The 14,036-nt window shown below is 38.5% G+C and overlaps 1 protein-coding gene across 1 annotated transcript in view; it reads left to right on the top strand.

The window, feature by feature from the left end:
- gabra2a (gamma-aminobutyric acid type A receptor subunit alpha2a) overlaps positions 1-14,036 on the top strand; it is a 555,326-nt gene that overhangs the window by 16,086 nt on the left and 525,204 nt on the right. The window contains exon 2 of the mRNA XM_070863123.1: positions 1,031-1,118. Coding sequence (XP_070719224.1) covers positions 1,031-1,118 — 88 coding nt within the window. The remainder of the gene's footprint in view (positions 1-1,030; positions 1,119-14,036) is intronic.

Here is a 14,036-nt window from a genome sequence, read left to right on the forward strand (position 1 = left end):
GTTGGAGTGACAGGGCAGTGTGGCATCTTGCAATGAGTCGGGACTCGCCTGCTACAGCCGATCCTCCAGCAGTTTGACGCAGACTATGGATAGTGTACGCTCATCACTCGGGTGCCACTCCGGATCAGCATAAATTGGCGGCGCCGGAGGTTGTGTCAGCGTAGAGGCGCGCTCCCGCGGCGCGGCCCGGCGCGCACTCGCCCGGCGCGAGCACACGGCTGTCGCCTGCTGCCGCTGCAGCATCGCCCCGCGAGCAGCACAACTTTCTCGTGTCGGGGCTTGTTGTGTCAGCGGACTCCAGCTCGCGATCACTTCACCCAGGAGGTTCCGAGACCCCCCCATCCCCGCCCCCTCTCGGGCACCCAGGTAAGAGTTCCGAGCGCACCATTCCTGCTCGTGTGGAGCCAGCGCTCGCTCTTGCCTTGCCTGCCCTCAAATGAGGAATCCCAAAAGGATGGCAAACTATCAAATCCTTTGCAAAATGACCAGTCTGCCGCGCTCTCACCCCTTGCACACTGGGCTCGTGTTTTGAGGCAAATACTTCCAAACTGTAACGATTCTAGCTTTTGCATGGCGCTCCGATACTGCTTTCTAAACCCGAGCTGTTCGATTGCGATTACACAAATGTGTAGTGCAGGCTCTAAATTGTCCGAAAGTCTTTTATGTCACTGCCGACTCTGGCCTTTTTACTTCAATATCGACAACGGCAATACAACAATCGTGTTCTAAAATAGTGGGAGATACTTCAAAAATAAATTTCTGCATATGTAAATGTGGTTTGCACACATCTGATTTAAAATGCACGCTTTCTAATTATTCTGAATGCACCACTTCAACGAGAAAAAAAAAGCTATATTACTTTGTGGATCATACAGCTGAATTATGGTAAAGTAGGCTCTGTCACATCAATTGTCGTTTGGTAGTGAAGTCAATGAAAGCTAACGAGCATGATTCCGACACTTGTAGAGGTTTATGCAGCCTGGATGTTTCCTTATGCTTTAGCTATGCTGTGTTTAACTTTTTTTTAAAGGAGCAACCATGAAGAGAAATCTGACCACGAACAAATTTCTGCCTTCAGCCCTTATTAGTCTGGTGTTGGTGGTCTCCTGGCTAGTAGGGTGAGTAGAGGAGTGATGAATATTAAACCGTTTTCACCCATGGTTTCCTACTAACCTTTTATAAACTTCAACTGTGTCAGGCAGGAGGGAACGTGCCCAGCTCCGGATTTAAGCAATTACCACCACAAATCTATAAAAACACATGCGTGGTGTTTTCCACTGTGAGCAGTTCAGTGAGAATTTGACACAAATTCTTGTTTTAAATGCATTATCTGTTCACTAGACCTGCATGCTTTTCTCAAACCAGTGTGCAATCTGCTTATTGAGAAGGGAGAGAAAAATGTCAACGTAACTAGGCGTATGGCCACAAAAATGTCATTTATTTTAAGCAACTGTATTTCTTCCTGATACATAATATGCTTTAAAGAAAAACTATTGACATAAATAGTTAATCAAGAGACACTGAAATCTGAAAAATGGGGAGGTGGGCATACTTTTATAAATAACTGAATTGTGTGCTTATCTGTACAGGAGAAATGGCCATTAATGTGGCATGCATCTTGCATGAAAAGCAAGAATAGACCTAACAAAGGCTGATACTATTGACTGTTAATTGTAATGTATTGTATTAATGTGTAAATGAAAGTCGACCACATTGTTTATATGTTTCAACAAATATGGAAAATATTGGTGGACCTGAGGCAAAATGCTCTGTTTAACAGCTGCCATGTTGAAAATTTCCCAGTTTCAAAATGGCTGATGTGAATAAAACTTGTGGTTACTTCAAGACAGTAGGAAAAAAAAGTAAATTTTAATTGAGCAGTGTTTGCTAAATGTTCAGATATTAATAACTATTTTTTTCCATAAACTATAATCAGGTGATTTTCACCTAGCTCACTTTGAGAAATGAAAAACTACTACTGATTAAAAACCTCTAGGTGGAGTCAGCTCACAACTTCAGCAAAAAACAGCAGTGATAGCTGTCTGAATGAGCAAAGGACTATTGTGAAACACTGCCTGCTTGGTTATAGATATTTTAAAATGTATGGTTGAGGTAAAACAACGTGAACAGATGCACATATCAGTGGAATATTGCAACACTGTTACAGAAGATGTCTTGTAGCATTTATTAAAAACTCTTGATGGCCCACTAGAATTACTTTTGACACTACCAATTAATGATGTTTTAACATCGTTCTAAATAAGCAAGGTTACTCAAAATGGGGTAGTCAATCATTAAGGAAATTTTTACATTTCATATAAACATTGTAGGTCAAGCTATCAAAAATTGATCAAAATCTGTGCTAAAATATAATCTTTCAAAACTTACCTTGTGAGCCAGATGTAAATGGAACAATCTCAAGATCACTATTTTAAGAACAACAGGGGAAGAATTACTGTTTTGTATGTATGTGTTAGGGATTGTATGGAGAGATGTCCTCTGATTGTCATTTTTAGCAAAATCATAAATGTGTTCCTTTAGAAATAAAAGAAAGAGATCATCTACTGCTCTTCTAAACTATTTTTAAATTGCTGTTTCTGCTTCTTTAGGTTTGAGCAGCTCAGTTTTTTTTTGATTTCTCACACAATACCATTGAAATATTTCTGGTAACAATGAGACAATAATAGCATAGCTGAACATTTTTACAACAGGCAGTAAGTTAGAGATATCGCAACTATGGCCCGTAGGCCATATGAGGTCCACAAGCCCTGCCAATGTAGGTAACTCAGTTTTATTTACACTTTTAATTCTTACTCTTGATTTGTCCCATTTTAATTTTGTGGGTTCAGAAGTTTAGAAAAAGCTGCTGTTGCCTCATTGATGGATAAATCTTAAATCAGATACTCAAAATTTGTTAGTATATGGAGCTGAGATATTTATAAATTTAGGTAAACATTGCTTGAAACTATTCATGCCTGCCATGAGATTCCATGATATGTACCTAATCTTGGACATTGCTGCAAAGACAATGGTACTGGAATTCTGATGTCCTGGGTCCATATGAAGTTTCTACCAACCCAGGAAGGCATCAGAAAAGCATGTGCTGAAAACTGGCTTTTCCGATCTGTCAAGTTTCTAGCTTGACAAATCATCCGCAGATCGGGAGCGAGGACATTTGCAGGTCAAGATTTCCGACTTCCTCAAAAATCTTGCACCTGAAAAAGCAGGCATATAAGCCTACTTTTACAGGCGCAAGTGTTTAAAAATAGACAAACATTTTAAAGTAAAGTTATAAAAACACATTATTCTTAAACCCTCCCCACTACGGTAAGTTTATTTTTAACAATTATTAAAAAAACTTAAAATCGGGAAAATATTTTATTTTTATAAGACATAATAACTTTAATTTCAATTAATTTAAATGTGTGGTTTGTTTTTTATTTTTCATTATTTTGTGTGATTGCTTTTGTTCCAATTAATAGCACTGAAAACTTGTAGATACGTGAGTCTCAGTGCTATTAATGGGAACCTGTGAAATACTTACCTGATTGGTTGAGCAGTCACACGTGACTGCATCTTCTGTGTCGGGTTCCTCTGCACGGGAGCACACTTCGCAGCGTGGGAGAAGGTCACCCCATCGGAAATCAGGGCGCCTCCTAGACCACCAGGTAAATTTGTAAAAAACATCCAGCGAGGAGTCAATTGCCCGCAGGAAGACTCCCAGAGGAATTTCTGGGCCATAATCACTGCATACTATTGGGCCGGATTTTCGGCTTTCGGGGTTTATCGGTGAAAATGGTAGCGATATGTGAAACTTACCATTTTCGCTGCACTACCGTTTTTAGCCCAAACTTTCGGCCTTTACATCTGCGCCGGAGTGCATCAGTAAGGGGTGGGGGGCGTTGCATGAGGATTTGCGGCGCAAAAACATGAGTTTTGCCAAATTTAGTCCAGGAACGGAAGTGCTGCGAGAGAGGCCTAGGGAGGGAAAAAAAAATTACCTAAAGCATTCCAGAAACATTTACAAAACCCTTAACTATCTAATCGCTGCAAAAAAATTTAAAAATACAAACTTTGACATACCTTTTTTGCAGGTTTTCATACTTGCTGCTGCTGGCAGGGCTGCACCGACAGGTTTGACTTGTCGGTATTCTGGGCGTGGCGTACGGGTCGGGAGAGAGCTGAAAGTCCGATGCAAATACAGTCTGCGTCATTGCACATCGGCACACCTCTCCCCGGCAGCACTTGGAAGCGCCGCTGCAAACAGGTACCCAAGGATCCCGCCCGGGCTTTGCGACCGGGTTTTCACTGTGGACGGTCAAATCATGGCGAAAACCCGGTCGCAAACTTCTCAAAAATTTAATCAAATAAGCCTTATACAATAAGCAACATGTTTATAATTTTCATTGTTAACTGATAACATATATATAGTTGTCAGAATTCCAAATACAGCTATTTCAGTAGGAGTATCTATCTAGAATGTCAGTTAGCTATGTATCATAATATATTTTCAAGTGTAGTCGCCATTGTAATGTCTAGTGTAATATAAACAGAGACAGGGTCGAGTGTAATATAAATATAATCCAGTCTAAGATATATTTTCTCTGTAACTTATAAATAATTCAAGCACCAACAGTGGAATTGTGAAATTAAAAACAGAAAATGCTTTAAATGCATAGCAGGTCAGTCAGCACCTGAAAGTGAAAGACGGGTTAATGCCTTGCTAGGATGCTTTGTCAGAACTGATGCAGAGGAATCATGTTAGATATCTCACAGTAGCAGGTTTTTTGATGTACTTGCGTATCATAATTAGCAGTCTGAATTACTGGTGACATTTAAGTCTGTTGAATGTGCAACAGGACTAGTATACGCTGTGAGTTTTTCTCACACTTACCATTGTAAGATGAAAGACCTACATTAGGACTTCAATTATATTGAATGATGCGCAAAAACCCCCGTTGTAAAACCTATATTGAATAATTCTGCCCTTTTGCCATGATAAATAGCATCTATTAAGTAATGTTGGCAACATTTTATGAAATATAATAAATGCATAACTAGTTAAATTATAATAGCTACCAGAATGGTGGTTGCAATACGAGGCTAAAAAGCAACCAGAAACAAAATGCGTTAATTTTAGAGCCAAAATCATTGTCTTCTGGAACTCTGCTGCAGTCGTTCATGCCCGACTTAAGACATCCACCCACTGAACCTGTGGGCGAAGCAAGCTTGTGTCTTGGCATACATTGGTACCATGTCAAGCAGCACTCTTTTTTTTTCTTCTTCCCTTTAGAACCTTTTTAACAAACAGCTTGAAAAGATATATTAAACATGATTATAGCATCATAGAAATTTACAGCACGGACGGAGGCCATTTCGGCCCATTGTGTCTGTGCCGGTCAATACGACCAAGATCTTACAAATATTGCATAAGCATTCGTCATTGTTATGCTTTCCAGGTGTTCGTCATTATTTTCTTTGTAAGCAGAAGATCCATAAACAGCCTAGAGTTAAAATCTGGAGTACACAATAGTGTACATTCAATGAACAACATTTAAAAAATGGGGTTAATAAAGAGTTTAAAATATTGTCCAAAAATACATCTTGCAGGTGCCAGTTAAAATTAACTCCAAACTTATAATTTACAATTTAACTTTAAATTTGACTGTGGTACGGCTGGTAATCATGTGTCAAAAAGAATTATTGACATGTTGGTCGATGGTATTTTCTCGAAGCCATGAGCTCACTACTGAATGTCACTGAGCAATGAGAAAAAAACTAATGCTGTTAAGTTTATAAGATATGTGGTGCCCTTCTTTCAACCTGGCGTTGAAATAAATCATTTCCTTTTGGTGGATTGATAGATAGTGAACCACAAGTATCGAAAGTCAAAGCAAGTCCTCGTTTGTCAAGATGATTGGATTAATTAGTGACAATTTATATAATTAGATTATTTTGAGCCCTACTTTCAAATTAAACAAGTGTCAATCATTTTAGTAACATTAGTATATCAAATGTAACTTGGAAGTGGATGTTATAAGGACGCAGTGTAATTGTTATCAAACAAAATCAATTTTGCATTTATATAGCTCTCTTACCAGAGGACTGTACTTGAACTTCTCTTTCTTTTCACACATTGTTATATTAAAAATATTCAGATAGATCTGAAGATATTGGATCAAAATTAAAAAATTATATACATAATGCATCCTCCATGTATTTAGCTGCCAGTTATCACTATAGCATGTCTTTAATGAATGTGAGCTGTTGGGGGTCCTGAGGAGTATAAACAAGGCTATTGATTTTGCAGTTTTCATTAAAAAATGGTTGGAATTTTGATCATAATCGCAAAACATTGGTAAAAGCCCCAGAAAATCTCTAATTCTATGTAATAAAAGCAGAAAATACTGGAAATACTCAACAGGTCAGACAGCATCTGTGGAGAGAAAAACAGTTTACGTTTCAGGTCGATGACCTTTTAATCAGACGAAGGGTCAGCGACCTGAAACGTTAACTCTGTTTCTCATTTCACAAATGCTGTCTGACCTGCTGAATATTTCCAGCATTTTCAGATTTCCAGTATCCGCAGTATTTGGCTTTTGTAATAAAAATGGAATTTGACTTATTCAGTCACCATAAAGGAGTAGACTTACTTATAAATGGAGAGAAGCACCAAATGCCATTTCAGAAACAATGGTAAAAATTCTATAATAACAGAATTTGACTTATTCAGTCACTTTTTTAAAAAGTGGCCCTGGATATAGTCCAGTAATACATGGGGCAGGGCTACTTTTGTAATTCGTATCAGTAATAGTCAGGTATCCTGTGAGATCCTGTACTATAAATATCAAATGCTTTGAGATTCTTACATTGTAAAAGTTAAAAACTTGAAAGACTTACTGACTTGGCATTATCAAACTTACAACATCAAATGAAAGTCACAAAGTGACATAGTTGTTAAATATCAAATTGAATAGCCTGTAAATATTGGATACCTGTCAGTGAATTATAATGATCTGCAATGAAGGTAAACCACTTGAGTTTCACTTTCACAATTTGTGATGACATTTAAACCCCTTAATTAGATTGCTATCATAATTCACTAACAGATACCCAGTATTCTCTGCTGAATGTATGCAAATTGATGTGTCCTGAAATAATACCTAGATTGTACAATATATTTGTAGAACACTGAAAACCCATGCATTGCTGATCCAAATATTTGAATCAGGTATTTAAACCTTGCACATGGTTGTTCAGCAATTGCAAGAATAAACAAAGAACACTGGCACAGTAACTGTATGAAATAATATCACAAATATCACAACCCAATCTCCATTCCACATCGTCTGCTCTGGACACTTCCTGCATTCAGAGCTGTGAAAATAGTGAATGCAAGTGTTCAGAACAGTAAAAGTAAACCTCTAATATAAGCTGGGTATCTGTGAAAAATCAATTAAATTAGTGAATGTGTATAATATTGTTGACAAGAAAATACCATGGCAAACTGGAGTCACTTTTCCAAATCATAGAATCTAGTAATACAATGAAACACAAGACATCATGACCAATTGTTGATGTAGCATCAGGTCAAGCATTATGGTCCTGTTCTATACAAGGAGATTGTATGGCACACTGGCCTGTGCTGTCATTATTTGTGAAAGAGCCAGAATCCTTGATGAGAAATGGTATTGTTTTGAGCCCAGTTGTGACCCTGAGGCTTCACTGCTTATATGGGTTGTTTCAGTGCATTAGAGAATACCTCAAAATTCATGAGCCACAGTTTGATTGGGATAATTCTATGGACACAGCAGACATTTGAATTTTTCCTCTAAGTTGAAGGTATAACAGAAGAAGCATCAACTGGCACTCCAGTGGGCATATAATGTAAATAAAACAGGTCTAGAAAGAAAGACTTGCATTTATATAGTGCTTTTCATGACCACCAGATGTCGCAAAGCACTTTATTGCCAATGAAGTACTTTTTTGAAGTGTAGTCACTGTTGTAATGTAGGAAATGCAGTAGCCAAAGATGCGCACAGCAAGTTCCTACAAACAGCAATGTGATAATGAACAGATAATCTGTATTTTTAGTGATGTTGATTGAGGGATACATATTGCCCAGGACATCAGGGATAACTCCCCTACTCTTCTTCGAAATAGTGCCATAGAATCTTTTACATCCACCTGAGGGAGCAGATGGGCTCAATTTAACATCTCATCCAAAAGGCGCACCTTCTACATTGCAGCACTCAGTACTACACTGGAGTATCAGCCTAGATTTTGGTGCTCAAGTCTCTGGAGTGGGACTTGAACCCACAACCTTCTGATTCAGAGGAGCGGGTGCTACCAACTGAGCCATGACTTACATTTTGATGTCATTTGGTCTTTATTTGGAAATGTTGCCAAATAAAAGGTGACTTGTACACGTGACCTCAAATTTGGTATGAAAACTTGTACCCATGGTTGTTTGGATTTGCCATAGGCTATTGACTAGCACATAGTTTTGTAGTTGGTTACATTTTGTCTCTCAAATTGCGGCCTCTTCAGGTTGCGTACAATGTGCGCACGCACTCGAAGAGGCCTTGCAAATGCCGGTTCTAGGCGCGAGATGAGCATGCGCCGAGAACTGGCTTTTGTGATCTGTCAAAATGTCTTGACAGATTGCACACATCCCCACAGGAAGGACATTCGCGGGTGGAGATTTGGGCTATTTGCTCAACTCTTGCCCAGCGAATGTCCTTCAAACTCTTGTGTCTGGTAAAACATAGAAAAATTAAATGTTATTGCTTATTTTTATATTAAAAACCCTGTCTATGAAGGTAAGTTTATTTTTTAACATTTAAAACATTTTTTAAACATTTCAAATACATTTCTAAAACATTTAATTTAATGGAATTTCTGTTAAATTAAAAAATTAAGTGTTATTTTTATTTATGTTTGTGTTTTATTTGATTTTAGGGGTATTCTTATGATAGTAATGGAGCTCCCATTACTATGAATGAGAATACAGGTTGATCACCTCTTACCCGGGACTCTCATCTGGCACCAACCCTTGACCGACACCATTCCCGGTTGCCGGGTGGCGCCTGCACAGATAAAATGTTTTCGTACTCACCAATATTCTCTGCTCTCCTGAAGACGGAATCTCCTTCCTCGGGTCCGGTTCTGAAGGCACTGATTGTCCAAGTGTTCTTGAGGGTGGGTATTCACGTTGGGGGTGGGGGGGAGCGGCGGGAGGTCCAACCTGCACTACTAATAATGATATTTTGAATTAAATTATAAATAAAAGCTTGATAAAAATTAAAAAGAATATATGTTTAAGCCGCCCCGGCTAGTTTTTCGCTTTGCCAAGTTTGGCTACTATCTTTCTCCTCGATGCTGGGAACTCCTGCAACCACAGAGCTGCCATAGCTCTGCTTACGCTGGGTGGGCTTGCTCTTAACGCGATCCTGGCTCAGCACACGGATTGCACGGAGTCTCATTGACCTGCCTCCCGCGCCAGGGTCGGGAAAGTGCGCAGCGACCTGGGACCGGACGGCCGTTCCTCCCCTCCCCGCTGCTGTCAGCGCTCCCTCTGGGGTTGGGCCGGCGGGCCGCGTCCTCGGGCAGGCCGCTCCTCCCCTCCCTGTTGCCCTCGGCGCTCTGCCAAACAAAAAGAAAAGACATCTTCATTAGTTTGAATGAGTGGGCAGAGGCGGCGGATCGCAGGGTCGGGAAAATCTGTATTGGGGCTGGCTGGCTGAGGCTGGGGGTTGGCAGTTGTAAAAGGCAGTCGAACACGTGACCTCCCCTCATCCGGCAAAATCCCTTATCCGGCACAAGCCAGGTCCCAAGAGTTCCAGATAAGGGACGTTCAACCTGTACTACATTGCGATTGGTGATCCAGGCACACCTGATTCTAGGATACGCATACGATCCTGGAAGGTATGTTCCAGTACGCTGGACTGCGAAACTAGGCCTCCGAGTGCAATCCTATGTTCCTCCGAGACCACCAGGTATTTTCATTAAGATTTCTGGTCGGAGGCATTCGCCTGCAGGAAACCACCGACCACAATTTTCCCCCCACCATTTTACAGTAGTCTTTCAGTGGTGTTTCTTTTTGATGCAAGTACTGAAAATGTACATATAATACACTAAATTTTGTATTTGTTGATATTACTTGTTAAATATATGTTTTGTAAGTGTTGGTAGGACTATTGCTGGTGAATGTTTCAGAATTTGTTTTTTTAAATTATGCATTTTCATCACAAGTGCCAAGATATCCCTGTGAATGTGCTGGGATTGCACTGTCCACTGATTCCTTCCTGTGTGTGTCTCCCTATTGTCTATGGGATACTCTCAAGCATGCACAATATATATTGCGTTATAACACTACATGTCGTTAATTGATAACTATCACACAAAGGTAAGCCTTTTAATGGCGTAGAAAAGAGTAGTTATTGCCTTTTTTCTGTTAAATTATTTGTTTAATAAAATCTTTTAGTTAATCTTTTCAGGTTTTCGAGTTGGGTGAAATCCAACAGTTTTAAAAAAAATAATGAACATGCATATATTACATATAGATAATTTGATTAACAATGTCATCAGTATAAATCAGAGATTGGTTAGATGGAAAATATTAATCTTCCTCTCTTTTCTTATTAAATGAATCAAGCAGCTGCTCCCTTTTTTGGTCAATTGCCTTTTTTAAGTCACCATTGTCTGCTTTTTACTCAGTGAATAGGACACATTTCATATAGGAAAGAAAGAACAAACTCAGCAACGCAGGTTGAATGCTGAAGAGAACCTGTTTTAATCCCTAATTTTGTGTCTCCTTCCTCGAGCATTTTAAAAAAAAAATCTACAGACTGCACTTTCAATTCGCATTTGATTTGGATCATTCTTTCATGATGAACTGCATGGGATAGTAAAAAAATGGTTTCCTATCACATGTATAATGATTTAAAAAAAACTCTGCTGCTGCCTGTATTTTTGAGCACTCCTTGTACTTTGAGAAAGTATGGGGTATATTTTCATCTTCAATGCCTGAGCAGTGATCTGATGGAGCAGATGACCCACCCATTGTAGAGCCTGTCTGATTTTCATTCCTTTGAAATCAATGGGTGACATAATGAGTGGGCGATCGGGACAAATCATAGAAGGCCCAGATTTTCCACTCCCAATGACTTGCCCCGCAAGTTCCTGGTTTCCGCATTCACTGCATATGCGCGAAAACCTGGAACTTGCGATCATTTAAAATGAATTTATGTAAATTTTGGCCCGGATTAAAATATTTATTTTTCAAAATATGTGTATATGCTTTATTGAAGAGACTTTTAAGTAAATATGAAAATGGGAACATTTATTTTTATTCCAGTTGTATAAATTATTTGGGGATTCCTCATATGTTTATGGGGATTCCGTTCATAAATGGAATCCCTATAAGCATATTAGGAATCTTCCTTTCTGACTGGAGGACTTGGCCCATGTGATCCCAAGGCATCCCTGGGATCCGTGGGCCTTTACACAGATGTACGCCTGCAGCTCTAGGACCCCAAGTCTCCGAAGCCCGGGAGTCTGAAGGTGGTGTGGATTTTTATTAATTGAGTCGGAGGCGTACTCCAGTGGTACGCCTTCAACTGCAAATTTTAGGCCATTAATAGTGTACAGCAACTGATATCAACCCCAATTAATGAACAACATACTAAATATTTCACTTGAGCATATATATATATTTTTTTTACTTTATTTTCATTTATTTTCCATAAGATTTGTTGACATTCTCCAAGCACCATTTTCTTCAATTTTCTTTCTTTTATTTTGGTTGTCCACATTACTGAAGTTTTGTTTAATCTTTGTGTTAAATATCTAGAACAGTGCGCATTTTGTGAGCCGAAGTATATTTATTCAACAAGTTTGTCCTTCCAACTGTATTCACCTTGAGGGATTAATTCACCAACTTATTAAATCAAATGAAGGATGACACATCCATAGAAAATGTAATTTAAAGCAATGGCATGTCTCCTGGTACTTTTCTTTTGGATTAAATTTCCCGAATGCCCCTTTTAACATTAACAGGCTTCAACAGTTTTGGTAATAGTCATACAAGTAAGAAATGTAATTCTGAAAACATGGAAGAATCAGTTCCTGCATTCATACTGTTCTATTTTAATCCTACGTCAAAGTATCTATTTTGAAATACTTTTGTTGGGACTGCTTAACAGTATCATTTATTTAAACTGATTGAATATTCAATGATAAAGTGATACAAACTGACTTGCAAAAACAAGCTCTGAAATTTGTAAGTGCTTTAAACTGCATCCAGATTTAAGTTTATTTTTAAGGACAGTTACTTAAATAATTGGTTGATATTTTATGATCCTACGAGAAATGAGTACAACTTAACTACATAAATATCAGTGACCATGAGTACAACATGACTACATAAATATCAGTGTTCAGTTTTAACACAGTTTTAAGAATTCTTTTTCCTGCGTGCTTTTAAAATAAATTATTGAACCAAAATTGTAACATACTTCAGAGAAGCCAGTGCTGTATTAAAAATACCATTGAAAAAATGACAACTGACAAGCAACTGAATTGTCATCTCCAAGTGGTATTTTAGAAATTTCTCAGTAATAAAAAAAAATGACTGATAAAATGAACCAAGTCTACATCAGAATGAACTGAAGCTTTGAAGCAGGTGAAGTAGTTGAATGTGTATAAAATACGGACCTGCTACTTATATTTTGCTGCTACTCCCCGTAGTCTTCTGGAGTATTTATTGAAAGATAATCCAAGTGGAGCACTAGTTTCTAGTGAGTCAGGGGTAAATCTGGGATGTTTTGGCAACATATTTCAGTGAGTTTAGTTGTCTATTTTGAATGATTCTGTAGCAAGCACTGTCTCAAATGCTTCAGGATGCTCTTTGGAGAGGCTAAATTTTGATATAGGGTCGAATATTCCAACCATTTTTATCCTGCTCAGTTACTTTGTTCAACATGTATAAGCATGGATTTTTTTTGTTATCTTTTCCACAGGAGTTATTTGTACAACATTTGTAGCCATGCATTTGTTGTTGTCAGTGGGCCAGCTTCTGAGGGTTTTAAATAACACATGCAGAATTGCAATGAGCTGCCTGCATACATTTTATCAATAATTAGTGATTTTATTTCAGGGAACTACAAAGTCTTAAAATGATACAATCAATCATAGATGAAATGTCCTATGTGGATCAGTCTCTCTGTTACAAAATCCATCTTATGTTTTCCAATAAAACTTGAATCACAGACATGTTGGGATGGGAAAGGAGAGCAATACAGCATAGAGTAGCAGAAGGATAGAGACTCTTTTGTGCCTGTTTAGTAGGTCTTAAGCATTCCTACCTAACTAGGTGTCTATTATGTTTACTGGGAACTAAACCTGATCCACTCGATTTATTTGACTTATAGCTCAAAAATCATCAATTTTAACTGATGTATTTAGTCATCATTTCTGGAATGGATTAATAATTAGTTCTTCAGAGGTGATGGGCAGTGCGTAAGCCCACTGTCTATGCTCAATTGAATCATCCTGATTGAAAGCATATCATGCATTTCAATAAATATGATAATTTTTTTGTCTGTGTGCCACGCCATGTATAGGTCACTGCTGGTAATTGCTTTCTGTTATGTATAATAGTTCATGTCTATACAGTTGGATCAGGTTTTTTGTATGAGGATACAGGGAGGAGTGAAATGTAAATGTCAGCAGTCTCTTGGGTATATGTAATTGGCTTCCAGAAGTGTTTTTCCTTTAACAATGTAATGATACATAAAATATTGTGCTGCATATTAGATAACACATGTTATTTAGTTTTATTACTGCGTAACCTTTTCAGAAAATGAACCCATGTAGGTTTATGACTTTCACTTTTCATATAACCTGCTGAAATAGTCAGCGCAATGCGCAGAGACTTAGTGAGGGAGAAATTCGCATGGTTTGCGACTGCTGTTAGCACCTTCGGGGGTGGGCGTTAATGGAGCGCAAACTATTTCTCGCACGGGGGGTTGGGG

Source organism: Pristiophorus japonicus, chromosome 2, assembly GCF_044704955.1.
Source record: "Pristiophorus japonicus isolate sPriJap1 chromosome 2, sPriJap1.hap1, whole genome shotgun sequence".
NCBI lineage: Eukaryota > Metazoa > Chordata > Chondrichthyes > Pristiophoridae > Pristiophorus > Pristiophorus japonicus.